Here is a 16,920-nt window from a genome sequence, read left to right on the forward strand (position 1 = left end):
AGCAGGGGGTTGGACTCGATGGCCTTGTAGGCCTCTTCCAACCCTACTATTCTATGATTCTATGTTTATTTTAAGCCACTACTGAGTATTTTAAGAGCAGAAGAGTGGTGTATAAATATATTAAATAAAATATAGTCGCTCTAAACTTACTCCCAAGTATATGTGCATATATCTATGATTCGCCCAAGGCATCTTGAAGCATACTAGTAAACATATGGGCATTTTTTTCATTGAAATTCATCATCATTTCCCCCACCCCACCCCACCCCACCCCCATATCCTGCTGTTAGACACTTTTAAGAACAGAATATTTGGCATGGGTTTGACCAGGTAAAGTTGTACTTCTTGTGCAAGACATTCTGTTGGGCCTTCTGCTGTAGATACAGAATCATAATGGCTCCACGCCCCTTAAACAAGCTGCTTGCCACTGCATTACAACATTTGAAAAGATGTTCTTTGTTGTCATAACAACCATTAATTAGATTTCTCATTTCTTTAACATAAATACGTGATGACAACATCAGTGCAAGGTTTGTCATTTAACTTCAGGACTTATATAGCAAGGACATTCTAATCTAGTCAAGTGCAAGTCTGTTTTACATATCATGACACTTAGGTGCTTCTATCTTAAAGCATTTCCCTTTCTATTATATGACTAAGGTCACAACAGCATCCTTTGCATGGCATTGTAAGGAATGTCAGAACAAAAGTTCATACAGGCCACAATGACAAGACACAAGGGAATGTGCAGGTATACAAGCAAAATCATGTTTCTAACTGCGCAACCAGACCAAAAAAAAAAGTTATAGTATTTAATGCTATCACAGCACTAGAGCTAATGATGTTGCATTCAGCATAAACCAACGCTAGCACAATGTCATCAGCACTTGCTAGGCAAAAGAAAAAAGCAAGGATTTGCCACCAAATTTCAGCAGCAGCTTGACACCAAATTTCAGCAGCAAACCACAGCTTTTCCCCTTCGCCTAGCAAGTGCTAATGAAGTTGCACTAGCATAGATTTATGTTAGCACTCTGACAACACTAGATACTGCCCACTGTCAAGTTGAGTATGAACCTCATTTTATGAATTTCTTAGGAATTTTCCGGTTTAAGACAGCTTCCTTTCAATGCCTTAAACATTTATTGTTTTCCAGTGATTGTTCAAAGACTGGAGTACTGGAAACATATCCATAACTGACACCGTAAAGGTAGTGATGAATTGCAATTAAAGTATAATCCTGCTTGATGACAGATTAAGCATACAAATGTAGCATACAAAAAAAAGCTGAAAATACTTTTCTTAGAAAATATTTCCTAGAGTACTTTAAATTGTATCATTCAGAAATATGATGCATATAATCTTACTGTATTCATTTGAACAGAAGCAGAGGTTTTACATTATTTTAGTTCTTTTATAATGCTGTCAAACACACTGCCCAAGCAAGAGACTTAGCAGCCTTTGATTAAAGTCAGAAATTTGCTGCAGTGATTCTTATAAATTCATGTCCAATACAGTGACTCCAGTGCACACATCTGAAGCCTTAAAAGTATTCACAGAGCTCTGCATCTGAGGAAGCTTTCCTGGTCTTCTCTTAAGAACATAAGAAGAGCCATGCTGGATCAGACCAAGGGTCCATCTAGTCCAGCATTCTGTTCACACAGTGGCCAACCAGCTGTCAACCAGGAACCCACAAGCAGGGCATGAGCGCAACAGCACCTCTCACCCATGTTCCCCAGCAACTGGTGTACACAGGCTCACTGCCTCTGGTACTGGAGGTAGCACATAGTGATCAAGACCAGTAGCCATTGATAGCCTTTTTCTCCAGGAATTTGTCCAACCCCTCTTTAAAGCCATCCAAATTGGTGGCCATCACTACATCCTGTAGCAGCAAGTTCCATGGTTTAACTATGGGCTGTGTGAAGAAGTACTTACTTTTATCTGTTCTGAATCTCCCATCACTCAGCTTCATAGGATAACCCTGGGTTCTAGTATTTTGAGAGAGGGAGAAAAAAGTCTCCCTATCCACATTCTCCACACCATGCATAATTTCATACACCTCTATCATGTCTCCCCTTACCCTCCTTTTTCCCCCCAAGCTAAACAATCCCAGCTGTTGTAACCTTCTCTCATAGGGGAGTTGCTCCAGCCCCTTGATCATTTTAGTTGCCCTTTTCTACACTTTTTCCAGCTCTACAATATCTTTTGTCAAGTGTGGTGACCAGAACTGTACACGGTATTCCAAGTGTGGCTGCACCATAGATTTGTATAGGGGCAGTATGATATTGCCAGTTTTATTCTCAATTCTTTTTCTAATTATGCCTAACATGGCGTTTGCCTTTTTTACAGCAGCCATACACTGGGTTGACATCTTCATTGAGTTGTCCACCACAACCCCAAGATCTCTTTCCTGGTCTGTCACAGCTAGCTCAGATCCCATCAGGCTATACTTGAAGTAGGGATTTTTTGCCCCAGCGTGCATCACTTTACACTTGCTACACTGAACCACATTTGCCATTTAGATGCCCATTCTCCCAGTTTGGAGAGATCCTTTTCGAGCTCTTCACAATCCCTTTTTGTTTTAACCACCCTAAATAATTTCATGTCATCCACAAACTTGGCCACTTGCTCACTGCTAATTCCAGATCATTCATGAACAGGTTGAAAAGCATTGGTCCTAATAGAGATCCCTGTGGGACCCCACTATTTACTTCCCTCCATTGGGAGAATTTACCATTTATTCCTACTCTCTGCTTTCTGATCTTTATCCAGTTACTGATCCATAAGAGGACCTCTCCTCTTATTCCATGACTGCTAACTTTGCTAAGGAGTGTTTGGTGAGGGACTTTGTCAAAAGCCTTTTGGAAGTCCAAGTAAACAATGTCTACCAGATCACCCCTGTCTACATGTTTATTGACACTCTCAAAGAACTCTAAAAGGTTAGAGAGGATTTACCTTTGCGGAAACTGTGTTGATTCTTTTTCAATAGGGCTTGTCCTTCAATATGCTTACTAACTTTATCTTTAATAATGCCTTCAACCAATTTACCCAGAACAGATGTTGAGCTAGCCATGACAGAGAAGGCTCTGTACAACTAACATGGAATCTACAAAAAGGCAGCACACTGTACAGAGAGATCCTCAGAGCTTTGGATCAAGCCCATGGTGTTTCTTATGGCCTAATCCTAAAATCTACTCTGCCACCACATACATTCTTATGATGGAATATGCCAAGAGCTATGCTAATACAGTATCACAAAACAGAACTGTGCCAGAATTAAATAAAATAATGTTAATTATTTAAATAGTGCACAATAGTGCTACAAGTACTGAAGTTGTACAAATGGTTAGTACGTGCAAACATATACATTAGTAAATTATTACATCAGATTTAATAGGAGTAAATTCCATTATTCCTTAGAAATAATTTCTTGCCTAGACTCCCTCATCTGTGTACTCTCACTACAGAAAAAAGAATGAATCTATGGCCAAACCAAGGTGAGGCTGGCTCATAAATAACTCTGTATAATACACATTGTGCCTAATATTATAAATATTCTTTGGAACCTGTGGAACCATTTGTGGAACCTGTGGAACAGCCATTTGGATGATGCTGCATATGCATGTTTGTTTCACTCTTTTAAAAATTCAGGACGCATAAACAAAACACGTTCATTTTTCTAGATTCGGAAGACAGTGGGCTGTATCCAAAGTCCATTGGTGGACACTGTCCTGTCTGCCAATGGGACTGACACCGCTGACAGATCTAATACTCCCTCCTCACTGGAGAACTCCATGCACCCCACCCCCACAGAGCTGTTCCCAGGGGCTTTGAAAGCAATCTGAGGTTTCAATGCTATACATATCTACTCAGATGTTAGCCTCATTATGTTAAATGACACTTATTCCCAGGTAACCGTGTATAGTAGGGGTACTGAACCTCAAGCCCACAGGCCAAACCTGCCTCAGCTGGAATTCCAGTCTGGCCCTCCAGTTTCCCAGATGGCCATGTCTGCTTTTTCTGGCCTCACTACCTCTCCTCTGAGCACTGATCATTTGGTGGTTTCTTGTCTTTTGCACAGTTTTTCCCCATTCTAAATGTTTGAAATGCCTCTTGTAAGGCTTAGTTACTGGTAGCAAAAGCTTTAAGCTAAAATATGCTGGTATTTTAAATATTTTGCTCACTCCTCTTTTGTCTTCAGTCCTGCCCTCCCCTGAAATGCAGTTCCCAAGAGCTTTTCTGAAATTGAATTTGGCCCTCAAGCTGAAAGAGGTTCAACACCCCTGGTGTACAGGACTGCAGCCTAAAAGGAACCGTTAACTCAATCTGATGTCACCAAAATCATAGTTGTCTCTAAAGGTACTGCATGTTTTTCAAATTTGTATGCCCAACTACAACGAAGTTATGCCAAACCACGTATCCTAATTACTTCAGCTTTAGCTGATATGTAGTTACAATGCCAAAATTGTTAACTCTTAACAGTGTTATTTTATTGCAAAAAAAGAACATATAGGGAAGACACAGAACTGTACAAACAAGTTATTCTGAAAACTGAACCCTATTTGCAGGGTACAATGTGCAGCTTGGTTATTTACTAGGGCTTACAGTCCAACTAAGCATATTTCCTGGGAATTGATTCCCACTGAGCTCAGTGAGGCTTACTTCCTAGTATGCCTGTTTAGAATTACAGCTTTTGGCTGTGATCCTAGGTTTCTATACTTTATTTATTTTCTACTGGCCTCTACAGGGCTTTCTTTGAAACCAATATATTTACAGTTCTGTTATTAATCACAAATGATTCTCTATATAACATTCAATCATACATGCAAATACATTGACAAAATGTGTTATCCCAAACGCTTATTTGTACTTGGGGGGGGGGGACAATTCAGGGAGCAATCCTATGTCAGGGCTCTGAGCTCAGTTCCCAGAAACCACGGTCCCTGCCACCCTCCCCCACTGCCTTGTAGGCGGCACAGTTCTCACTGGTCTCCGCACTTGGAAATTGAGCATGGAGAGGCCGAAAAGGGGGCATTCCCAGGGGCAGGGAGGGGACTGTGGAAGCCTCTTTACAAGGCTTCCTATGCACCGCACAGCCTCCCACTCCGATGTGCACCAGCTAGATAGCCAAAATTGAACATCTACCAAGAAATGCAAGGCACCTGGAGCAAGGAAGAGAAGATTCCCTCTGTGCTCTGGCTGCTCTGCGTTGGATAGGTGTCAGCCTCTGAGTTCAGAGGCTGACACCTATCCAACGCAGGGCAGCCAGAGCACAGAGGGAATCTTCTCTTCCTTGCTCCAGGTGCCTTGCATTTCTTAGTAGATGTTCAATTTTGGCTATCTAGCTGGTGCACGTCGGAGTGGAGGCTATCCTGATAGAACTGCGACCTCAGTGTACTAAACTGAAACTAAGTTTCATCATGCACATAGCTGTTTATCCATGTTATGTACAGGAAAAGACAGAAAGGCAAGCCTCACCTCGCACATCCGGAGAGAATCGAGCTGAATGGCGAGACACAAAAAGTTTGAGTTCTTGATCCAAGTTGCATTCAATTAGATTTGTGTCCCATGATCGGATTCCTAAAAATCAAGGCAAAATACATTAACATGTAATTACTGGATAAGAATAGAATGCATGTTTCTCGATTTTCTTTAATAAAATCTAAATGTATATCTATCTCTGTCTGTCTGTCTATCTAAACCCTGTCTGTAGACTCTCTGCTCTTAAAAGCATGAAGTTTTTAATATTTAATACACACACACCTATTCTCATTCTCTATGTCCTAATCCTTCAACGGCAGAGGATGAGATGGCTAGATAGCATCACTAATGCAATGAATATGGACTTGAGCACGCTCCGGGAGAGATCGCAGGACAGGAAGGCCTGGCGTGCTATGGTCCATGGGGTCACGAAGAGTCGGACACGACTGAACGACTGAACAACAACAACCCTTCAACATGCTGAGCATTCTCCAATACTTTGGAGTACAGTTATTAACAGAATTTCAGCTTCAGCCTTTGCAAGCACAAATGTTTTACTAACTTTATTATTATTATTATGTAGCAGGATTCTGGAATACCAACCAATATGTATTCTCAAACCACTTTGTAACATAGTTGTTTTTTTAAACAGCCTACTTGTTCAGTGGTATATACCAATAAAATCTGCCCAGGAACGTCTTAGACAAATTTTATTTTTAGAAGATAAAATAAAATATGTCTGTTTTGCCTATGCATCTGAATGTAAATATGAAATATTAACCTACCCGTTTAAAAAACATTGGACTATTGCAGATAAAATTCAACAGACAACTAGGTTGTTTTGATTTACTTTGAAAGCATATGTTGGACTGTCTGAAGCAAGACTACCACCACATATCTCTGCTCACAATCACCAGCTTGAATTAGCAGCAGCAGTATAGGCTACTGACCAAGTGTTTAACAATTTACAGTGCAATCCTATGCCTGTCTACTCAAAAGTAAGTCCCACTGAATTCAATTGGGGTTTACTCCCAGGTGAGTGGGTATAGGATTGCAATGTAATTTTGGGGATATGGTTCAGCACTTTGGATAGCTCTTTAGAGTTCTGACTGGTTCTGACTGAAACCCAGAGCAGACTCACTGCCCCACTGACATAGGAGCCACCAGCCTCCACTGAATTAGAATCTCTGCTTCTTTGCATATAAGTGTGCAATCCTATGGGGACAGGCGGTCGCCTCCGAACTTGGAGGCAACTGCCTATCCAATGCAGGGCAGGAGAAGCACGGAGGGGATCTTCCCTCCACGCTTCTCCTGCCCTGCATTTGCTGCTAGACAGCCGATTTCAGTTGTCTAGATGTGGGAAGGCGGAGGGGGGGGGGAGGCTGCCGGATGACACACTGGATGTGTCGTATCAGTATTTCTGCCTTCCCCTCTCCTGAACGCCCCATTTTGGCCACTCCGCGCTCTTCTTCTGAGTGCGGCGCACAGGGCTGTTCCGCACTGCCTGCGAGGTAGCGTAGAGGGAGGGGAAGGTTGGTTCCCAGAAAACCACATATCGTATGGCTGTCTAGCCTTCCTCCATATGTTGGAAGAATGAAAACCCAAACAAACATTGACCAATCTTCAACCATAGGTGAAATGGTCACTCAAGTATATAAAGTGGTGACTGCTCTTGATTAAGAACATTTAGCCGGTCTCTTTCACATTTTCATTTATGATACCCATGGCTCAAGATCCTAATCCTTAGACCACAGAGCTCTTATAGGAAGAGCCTTTATTATTTAACTCTTCCGCAAAAGACACAATTGTACAACATGGACAGTTCTATTAGCCACTTTGCCGTCACACAGAAAGGCATACACCATAATGCTATAAATATTATTATATTTTAAAAGATTCTGCTTTCCCCCTCCCTACAGAGGTAGTCAAAGTTATTTTCAAAGTCCATTAGTCAGAATTAAAATAACAATAATTCACATCATCATAAAAATTACCACCATGATAACTATAAACAATGTAAGAAAGAAAAAATGTAGAAATCCAGGCAATAGATAATACTAAACAATTTAAACGATGACTGAGTTAAAAGCTTGCTGAAACAGAAGAGTCTTCAAGCACCAGAGTAACACCAGTAAAGACTAAGAACATGTACATTCTTGGGGTAGGGAGTTCAACATATGGGGCCCTGCCACAGAAAAGGCCTTATGTGTTGCAACCTACCGTATCTCAAAAGGCCTCGGTACATGCAAGATGGCCCTTAAGAAACGGGCAAATTGACATAAATAGTAGTGTTATAGCAAGTACACCAATATGCCAAAATAGCCTTTCATATCAGGATTTCATTTGATCTGAAGTATTTCATTATAAGGAGCTTTTGTTCCACAAAGTTGTGTTTGATCAAGGGCCTTCAGCTGACTTGCTCTAAATAGATATAAAGTGCCAAATAGAGTTCTCAAACTTAGGTCTCTGGCAGAAAGCCTTTGGTAACTTGTCTCCAGAATCACTAGTGTTCTGTGCCTTGAATCAGTCAGCAAAACCAGACTCCACAGAACAGCCTTCCCCAACCCGATGCTCTCCAAATATTTTGGACTACCCAGAGTTTCTGACCACTGGCCATGCTGGCTGGGGGTGATGAGAGTTCAAGTCCAAAATACCTAGAGGGCACCAGGTTTGGGAAAGTTGCCATAGAACAAGAGTGCCCTCTGGCCTGCAAGAACTGTTTTGAATGCTGTTAATCGACCGCACAGACTGAATGTGGTCAGCTGGCCTTGCAGCTTGAAAGAGAGCCACCAGCTCTATAAAACCATCCCTTGTAGGCTGGTCTTGTAGTCTGAGCAAGTCATCCCATTGGGTAGCAAAAACTTTCTCTTGCCTGCCTCACTTCATCTATCCAATCTAGTATTTGATCTTCAGCCTGTCCATGACTATATTTCCTGTTCTGGCTCTTGGTTCCCATTTGTTTAACTGGCTACCTGACCCTCAGTCCTCCAGCCATGCTGTCTGCCTATAGTACCTTCTGTAGTACCCTGTCACAAGCCCCATGCCTGGCAGTTTTTAATAAGGCAATCCATCAATGGACATTAGTCTTTGTTTGTGAATAGGATCCATGCATTAACTCTTTTTCTAGTGAAGAAATCACAACATTTGCCCTTTGTTGCCCTTCACAGTCTCCAACAAATACCAATATTGGGTGGCTTTCCTGACTATTAAGTCATATGAGACAACTGTGGGGTTCAAGTCCACAACCGGCAGCCCCCACCTTGGGGGGAGCTAAATATGGGAGTACAACCAAGTGGGGAATATTATACTTGATGTTGCCTTTTTAAAAATCCTGGATCTGAATAGCTTACATTTCCATTTATTTATTTATTTATTTATTTTAAAAAACACAGATTAATGTGCCACATTGGCATCTTTTAAACCAAGGCATCCTATTTTTAAATAAATTTTACTGTTTGTTTTGGAAAGGCTTCTCTATGGTACAAAAGTGTACAGGACACAAATACTAAATGTTAAATGCACATAATCATAATAAGACAGTTTAAGGGTTGTATTTTTGAAACAAAAAAGCCTGCAAGCAACTGTTCTATATGGCAGAATAAATGTAGATATTTTGAAAACAAGTCTAAACTAGTTGCCATATCATATTTCAAAAGGTCACCTGCCATTTTTCAGATGGCAGAAGTTTAAACAAAACCAAAAACATATATTTAAAAGGCTAAAGAAATCTAACAATGCAATCCTAGAGTTCAATGGGGCTTACTTCAAGGTTTGCAATCTATAGGATTCTAGTGTAAATGGCCAAAATGTTTGCTTGATGTAAAAGAGAAAGCAGAGCTTACAAGACCAGGCTAATTCTTCCGCAAATATGTAGGGCAGGGTGTGTGTGTGTGTGTGTGTGTGTGTATATACATATATACATATATATTCAAACTCTGTATTTTGAAAGCAGGAAGTGACTAACCAAAGGGGGAGGAGCCACTCCCAACTACAACAGCACATTAATACCAGCAGGAGTTCCTACTTAATTGCAACGTTACTTCCTTCACACCATCCTTAACAAAATATACTCCACACCTTAGGGTTGAGATTTTATTATGGTTTATTCTTAAAAGAACCATGTTGTGGCTAAGAAGTTAGCTCAGGGGGCCTAGAAAACCATACAGAACTGTTAAAAGTGCTGTATGAACAATATTAAATTCAAGCATTTACTGGTTAGAACACAGTCTGGTTTGTAACAGTAATGAAATCTCATTAGAAAAAATATGAAGTTGTTTCCCTCTTAACAGCGTGATTCTTGGTGTAATGGTTATTTTAATTTGCAGTCAAATTCAATGTCTCCAATGTTTTTGCACCACCAATGTCATTCACACTAGCTTGCTCCCTCTGTAGCACATGAACTTGGATTTCTTTGTCTAAAACAATTTTTCATATGGTCACTTGTTACATAGTTTTAATCCAATCAAGTTTGTCAGACAGATGAAATATGTCTGCCAATTTATTACAAGAGAAATAGTAATGTGTATGTCAACCATTAGCAATTCATTTTTGCATTAGTTGTGAATGTAAGTTCTAATTATTATTATTATTTTTAAATAAACCAATCTTAGAAAAAGTTAAGTATGCAGCAATGTACTAACCAGTGATGTGGGATGAAACCTTTCCCATGGTAAAATGGTTAAATTTTGCCACGGGAAAAAAACTATTTCTAAAATGCATTGTTTCATAAAATTAACACTATAATGAATTGATACAATATCAAACTGAACTTGCCCAGAGTTGTAATTAACCTTTTGAGGTTCTCCTAGGAAGCACATGTACATGACAAACATTTCCCCAAATTAGCACAGCAATATGGGCATGCTAAAATTAGCATGTGAACAGTCTTCAGTGTTGCAAGTATTCCAATAAAAATAAAAGAATTTTCTAAATAAAGATTTGAATGTATTTGAATATAAGTGTGCTTTACTGAACTTTTTTCCCAATTCTATATATCATAGAAAATTAACATGGCATGCTTTTTTTTAAGAAAAAAAAATAGAAAATTTTCAAGAAAACCCACATCATTGTATTAAATGAATTAGAATGGACTTTCATTCCTGCTCTTCATGGAAGCCTCTGAGATTTAGTAATGGCCAAATGTGTCAGAGTCCAAAAAAAGGAAAAAGGCTGATTCATCCTTCATTTTTTTAAGCACTTGACTTATGACATCATTACTGATTCTCAGCCAAATTCTTAAACTGTTTCCATTGAGAAGTATTGTGTTTGAATTGACACAAGGCAATAATTTGCCTGTGACTAGGACCATAGGAAGCTATCTTATGTTAAGTCAGATATTACTGTTTACTCAGACCAGCAGCAGTTTTCATGCAGAGGTCTTTCTCATCACCTGGTCCACAAACCTTTTTAAAATGGCGATGCCAGGGACTGAATCTGAGACCTTCTCCATGCAAAGCTTGTGGTCTGCCACTGACCAATAGTCCCTCCCCTGACAATTGCTATGCTGGCTGGGGTTTATGGGTTTTGTAGTCTGAAATATTTGGAGGGCACCAGGTTTCCTTGCCCTAAATTAGGGATAGGCAACTTGTGGCCTTTGAGATGCTGTAGCCTACAACTCTCATGATCCCTCACTATTAGCTATGCTGGCTATGGCTGATCTGTGTAATCTATCTAAAATTATTTCTAGGCCACCTTTAAAGGTGGAGTTGTAGGCAAAATATGTGGAGGGCCACAAGTTGCTTGCCCCTGCCCTAGACCAATAAACTTGAGCTTGCCAATAATCTATGGTGACTAATTTCACACACCCAAGTCACCACTTAATGCTACAGTCAATAAATGATGAACATGTATCTGTGAATCATCCATTATACAAGGGGAACCTGTGGCCAGCTTGTCCAATGATCAGAGATGATGAGACTTGAGTCCAGCAACATCAGGCAGCACAAGTTCCCCACCCCTGTATTACACAAATACTTAGAGGTTAGAATAAGGCTGCAACCCTATACAATTATGCATATGCCCCATCAAAATCAGTAGGTTGGATGAAATCCTTCACATGGTTACTCTCAGTTATATAGTTGTCAAGGACAAAAGCTGTGTACTAGCCTTTCCCAACATGTTGCCCTCCAGATGTCTTGGACTACAACTCCAATAATCCCCCAGCCAGATGTCTAGGGAGTATGGGAGTTGTAGTCCAAGACATCTAGAGGGTGACAAGTTTGGAAAGGCTGCTGTATAGAGTCAGAGATTCAAAATGAATAAAAGATTAGATTACTTCTTAAGTGTGCAACCCTATGCATGTTTAGATAGAAAAATGTCCTACAACCCCCAGCATGTCCCAGCTCTAAATGTCTGGCTGGGACATGCTGGGAGTTGTGGGATTTTTTTCCATTTAAGTATGCCTGGATAGCACTCTAGCAGTTCTCTCCTACACATTATAGAGCAAAGTGCCAAAGAAATACTGTTGTGACCCAGTACAGCTGCTTATGTTAACGTAACATACTGGCTGGGTGTTCGTTTTGAAACTCATCTTCATTTTCTAGCACCTTTATACTGTCATCCATAGAATATATTGAGAGTTTGTTAAATGCAACAGAATGATGAGCATATTTATTTTATGAAAATATTTTATCACATGGTGCAATTCAGATGTGTGACTGTGTCTATGCATGAATGATGAAACAAGCCACTTGGAGAAGGACTGTCAGGTTTAAAGGCATTTGGTAGCCAAATTCAGCAATTTGCTAGATGCCTTCTTCTGCAAGAATTTTTTTTCTTTTAATTCACCCATATATCATTTTTTGCCGAATAGCATGCAGACCTCTTGAGGCAAATGGGGACTTTTGCTGTGGATACAAGCCAGACCATGACTTTAAAATAAAACATGGTAACATGTTAACAATCCATTGTCAGTCAGTTCCACAATACAGCCCTGTAATTCAGTGGTTCTGACAGAAACACAACACAGAATTCATTAATAGTGGGCGGAAGTCCTTACATTTGTTGCTTTGTTGTGAGTGATCAAGGAAAGTCCAATTGAGCTAGGACTGTTTGTTTCCTTCTGTAAGAAGCAAAGCAGATCTGGCAATAGGCCCGCCATTAGTAACCTGGGCACACCCACAAATCTTGAGTTTGTACAGATCCAAGAGGTTCAAGTACTGAAAATCCAGATCCAAGTACTGAAAAAAGGATGACCAGACCATTAAAATAAATAGCTTAGTGGAAATTCTTAAATCATGCTGGATAAAAACAGGGTCAGCCCTGGTTAGTACTTGGATGGGAGACCGCCTGGGAATCAGGCTTCCTGCACTGAGCAGGAGGTTGGACTCGATGGTCTTGTAGGCCCCTTCCAACCCTATGATTCTATAGCTATATCTAATAAGACTGTGAACTCTAGGCCCCTCTTGACAATGTTTAAGATAAAATAAAAATCTTCATCTGCCAGATTGTTCAGGATAACCCTTTAGTAAGCCATCAGTACATGATGTCTTCTCAAATTTCTCTGCAGTGATTCACATTAATCCAGCATCTTCAAGGGTGGCACCCAAGGGGCAATACTGAGAGCACAAATAAGATACCTGAAATTTTGAAGGCCTTGTTGCAAATGCATAGCTCATGTGACAAGCTACCAGTGACAGTTTATTAAGATTTTCCAAAGAAAAGTGTTTTAATCAAGCCATGCAGGCTCTACAGAAAGAAATGGACAGGCTTTGATCAGACAAGGTTCAGAATCAAATGAATGATGCGTGCAGTCCTGAATTTCTAAAGTTATCATCACTCCCAGTTTCTAATCCAGTATTTAAGATGGAAGCTACAACCAAAATGTGCAGCAAGAAAAAAAATATACCAGTATTGAAACTTCAATGCTAAACATTATTTCTTCTTGGGGGGCAAGTATTGACATCAGAAGCCTTGGGGGCATAATGCACATCCATTTATTATATTAAATTATTGATAACTTTAAGTAAAATGCAGCTAGTTCTGGCTTGACTTTAGGTAAAATTAGAAACAAAATAACCAGAGGAGTATAAAACAAAGATCAGCCCCAGCAGGTTTCTGTCACTATACAATGGGAGGATAAAACAGGTGTCTTATAAAAATAGCTACCGATACAGGTGGCCCTGTCTTCATGAAAGTATAGGTTTAAGAAGAAATGCCCAAAGCAGTTTTGAATTAGGGCCACTTGTAGGGAGTGAAGCAACAATAGAAAGATCCAAATGATGTCCTCCATCTGCTGAACCACACCTATATAGCAAGAAGGTACTCAAGGCACTGCCTAAGGGTTGCCTGACAATGGCAGATGCTTGAAATCCCTTGTCCTCCTCTCCCAAATAAAGCCACAACCAATTAATCAGCTCAAAAAATCGATTTTAACAAGTATTTGTATACAACCTATGAATATTTAAAAGTTTTAATTCTCAATATATGTAGCATTTATCCTATTTGAACTGCATAATTGCATTCCTCAGATTCATACAATGGACACAGCATTATATTTAAGAGCATCACTACAAGAAATCCACTTGTTTCCACCTATATTCCTATTTATTGTGACTTTCATAAAATAAAAGCTAAATAAAAGTTCACAACAGCAATTGTCTGTAGCTGGACAATGGCAAGATTTAACAGATAATGTGCTCAATATGTTACAACAACCATTTCTGTTCTTTATTGTTTCTGCTGCTTCTCTTGAAAAATCTCTCCAAAGTCTGTTTTGTTCAAATGTCCCTGAAAACAAACCCAAGCCACTTATGACCGAAAGTTAGAAACAAAGGAAGCGGCTGCATCTTTTATCAGGAGCTGCACATACTGCAACACAAGAGCTCTCCAGATCTTTTGTACTTAAATTTTCCGGAAGCAAAGGCAGGCTGTTCACAAATTGGTATTTAATGTAATTTTCTTTTTTCTCCTTGACTGTGTGAACACCCTTTGTCCGCTATGGGCTGCCATAGGGACCGCACTGCGGACTGCACCACGCCCACAAGCCGGTATCTCTGGGCAGACTCCCCAGCAGCAGCAGCAAGAGGTGAAACGGAGAAAGCGAAGGAGGCACTGTTGCTGGCTCTGCAAAAGACTCCAACGACCTCTGCTCTGAGCTAATTGGGGGGGGTCTGGGGGGTGTATAATGACAACAGGGCACGGAAAGGAGGAATGACTCACAAAAGGAAGAAGTGTAGCAAACTCAAGATCAACTGCATGAGAGGATGTGTCTCCACCTTCCTGGTGCCTCTTGGTGCAGCAAAATGCCAAAGCCAACTGCAGATCTTTGTGTGATGCCTGTCTCCTCCCTCCTCTGTTGATGCTGCAGGAGCTCAAGCCATGTAAATCTCCAGACACTGCATCTAATGTACTAGAGAGATTAGAAACTGCCTTGGACCCCTCATCCCACCCTGCCCCCCAAAAGAAATCCCACTTGGTTCCTGCAATTTCCCCTTCTCCTACATGCTTGGTAATACGGGGGGGGGGCACCAACTTTGCTCTGTATCTCGGGGTCGTCGTCGTTGTTTTTAAGCCAGCTATGGTTAAAAACAAAGCCATTAATTATAAGGGTGCCATTTCGCCCATCTCCTCACGAAGAGCTGCAGCCTGCCAGTGAAGAAAACACACCCTTCAGTGAATCCAGCTGCAGCGTCTCTTTTATTCCATGCACAATGCAACTCCAAGAAGAAGTGAGAATCTTTTCTAAAAGGGATGCAGCAGAAGATGCTGGAAGGTGGCCTGGGGGCGGAGGGGGGTAGCCGGGCTGAGTAGATATTGCTGCCAACTTGAAGTACTGCAATTCTAGACAGGATCCTCGCCCCCTCCCAGCACACGCATACACATGCATACAGAGCGGGGGGGGGGGGAGAGAGAGAGAGAAAGAGAGGGAGTGGTTGCATCAGATTTTCCCTTTTTCGGACCTTCTCTGTGTGGCTGGACTATGAAGTCAGCGCAGCTGTTTCCATACGAATTTCAGGCTAATAAGACAACGAGGAGAAGACGTGATCGGGAAGAGGGAGGCTGTGCCAAGGTTATGCAGCAGAGTCCCTCTGACTAGGGTTGCGGAGAAACAGCCTCTCGCCCCCGCAGGAGATGGCGGGAGCATCAAGGACTTTTGTGCAACCTGTAGGTCGCCTCCAGGGCCTTCCTCCCCGCCCCCGTTTCCACAGCCAGCGTTGGAAGAGGGGAGACGAAGGAACTCTTCTCCGGGATCCTGAAAGGGGGGGGGGGGAGCAACGAGTGCAGCCACCGCCTTACCTCGCTCTATGTTGGCGATAGCTCTCCTCAGATGCTCCTCGGTGACAAGCTCGCCTATAACGACCAGGAGATAAAACTTGCTGTCGAGAAAGCGGTGCGACAAGCTCGGCGAGGGGGGCACCGCGTTGGGGAGGCTACAAGACGGCTCCGACTCCGATTCCAGCACCACCGCCGCCATCCTAGCAAGCCCCTCTCCTCCTCCTCGGCGCCTTCCTTGCTCTTCTCCCCTCGGGCGGCGGCCGCGAAAAAGAAGGGAGGGGAAGAAAAGGGTTAGTTCCAAAGGCGCCTCCCTCGGCAGGGGGGGGAAGCAAACCCCCGCGAGCTGAGAGGCACCGCCGCGCTCCAGGCTGCTGGGCGAGTGAGGGAGGGCGGGGAGGCGGCGGCGTTTTTATACCGAGACAGCGCGGGGCTGGGACCTGGCGAGAAGGAGGGGGCGGCGGCGGAGGAGAAGGGCGGAGGAGGCGGCGGAGGGGGCCCGGCGCAGCCACGCGGGCTGCTGCTGCTTTGCCAGCATCCACCACAGGCAGCTGATGTCATCTGCAGCAAATCATTCCCATCGCTGCCTCCGGAAGCAGAAAGGACGAGGTGGGCCAACAGTGCTCAGGAAGGCACACCGAGGCGCAAGGAGAAGCCCGCTGCGGGACCAGCCCGCGAGCTTCCGGGGCCAAACTGGAGCCGCCTCTGTAAATAAACGCGCACACGGCCCAACTTGATGCATGTTTGTTTCGAAGTCCTCCTGAGTCCCACGGGGCTTGTTCCCAGGGAAGGAAGAGTGTCTAGGATTGCAGCCACACAGAGGATATTTACACACTCGCAGCGGAGGGAGGGGAAGTCCAAGAAAACATTGGCCCTTTCTCCTTAGCAGGCACTGAAGGGAAAGACTGGGGAAAGGAGTTCCTCCCACTCTTTCACGAGCTGCATTTGATCAGCCATGTTGTTTTGGATGTGATGGATTGGCCCGATGGCAGGGCTGTTTTGACCCGAGGATGTAGAATAGGTTTATGCAATTTTGCATGGGGTCGAGAAAGTGGAAAGAAGTCTTTCTCCATCTTTCCTAATCCTAGACCTCAGGAGTCAACCTATGAAACATATCGGCAGGAGATTCAGCACAGACAAAAACCGAGTAAGGGGAGACGCCTTCAGAGGTGCACAAAATTAGGCACGGTGCAGAGAAGGTGGAAAAGGAGACATTTTTCTCCCTCTCTG

General features: G+C 42.4%; 1 protein-coding gene across 1 annotated transcript in view; it reads right to left on the reverse strand.

Moving 5' to 3' along the window:
• Window positions 1-16,441, reverse strand: part of MAP1B (microtubule associated protein 1B) — a 96,940-nt gene extending 80,499 nt beyond the window's left edge. Inside the window, exons 1-2 of the mRNA XM_084833509.1 lie at window positions 15,715-16,441; window positions 5,476-5,577 (exon numbers count right to left, since the gene is read on the reverse strand). Of these exons, the coding sequence (XP_084689635.1) occupies window positions 5,476-5,577; window positions 15,715-15,892 (280 nt within the window). The 5' untranslated portion in view covers window positions 15,893-16,441. The remainder of the gene's footprint in view (window positions 1-5,475; window positions 5,578-15,714) is intronic.
• Window positions 16,442-16,920: the final 479 nt, after the last annotated feature.

The sequence above is a fragment of the Heloderma suspectum genome, chromosome 2 (genome assembly GCF_057233095.1).
Source record: "Heloderma suspectum isolate Gila_16-S chromosome 2, 16-S_ref, whole genome shotgun sequence".
Lineage (NCBI taxonomy): Eukaryota > Metazoa > Chordata > Lepidosauria > Squamata > Helodermatidae > Heloderma > Heloderma suspectum.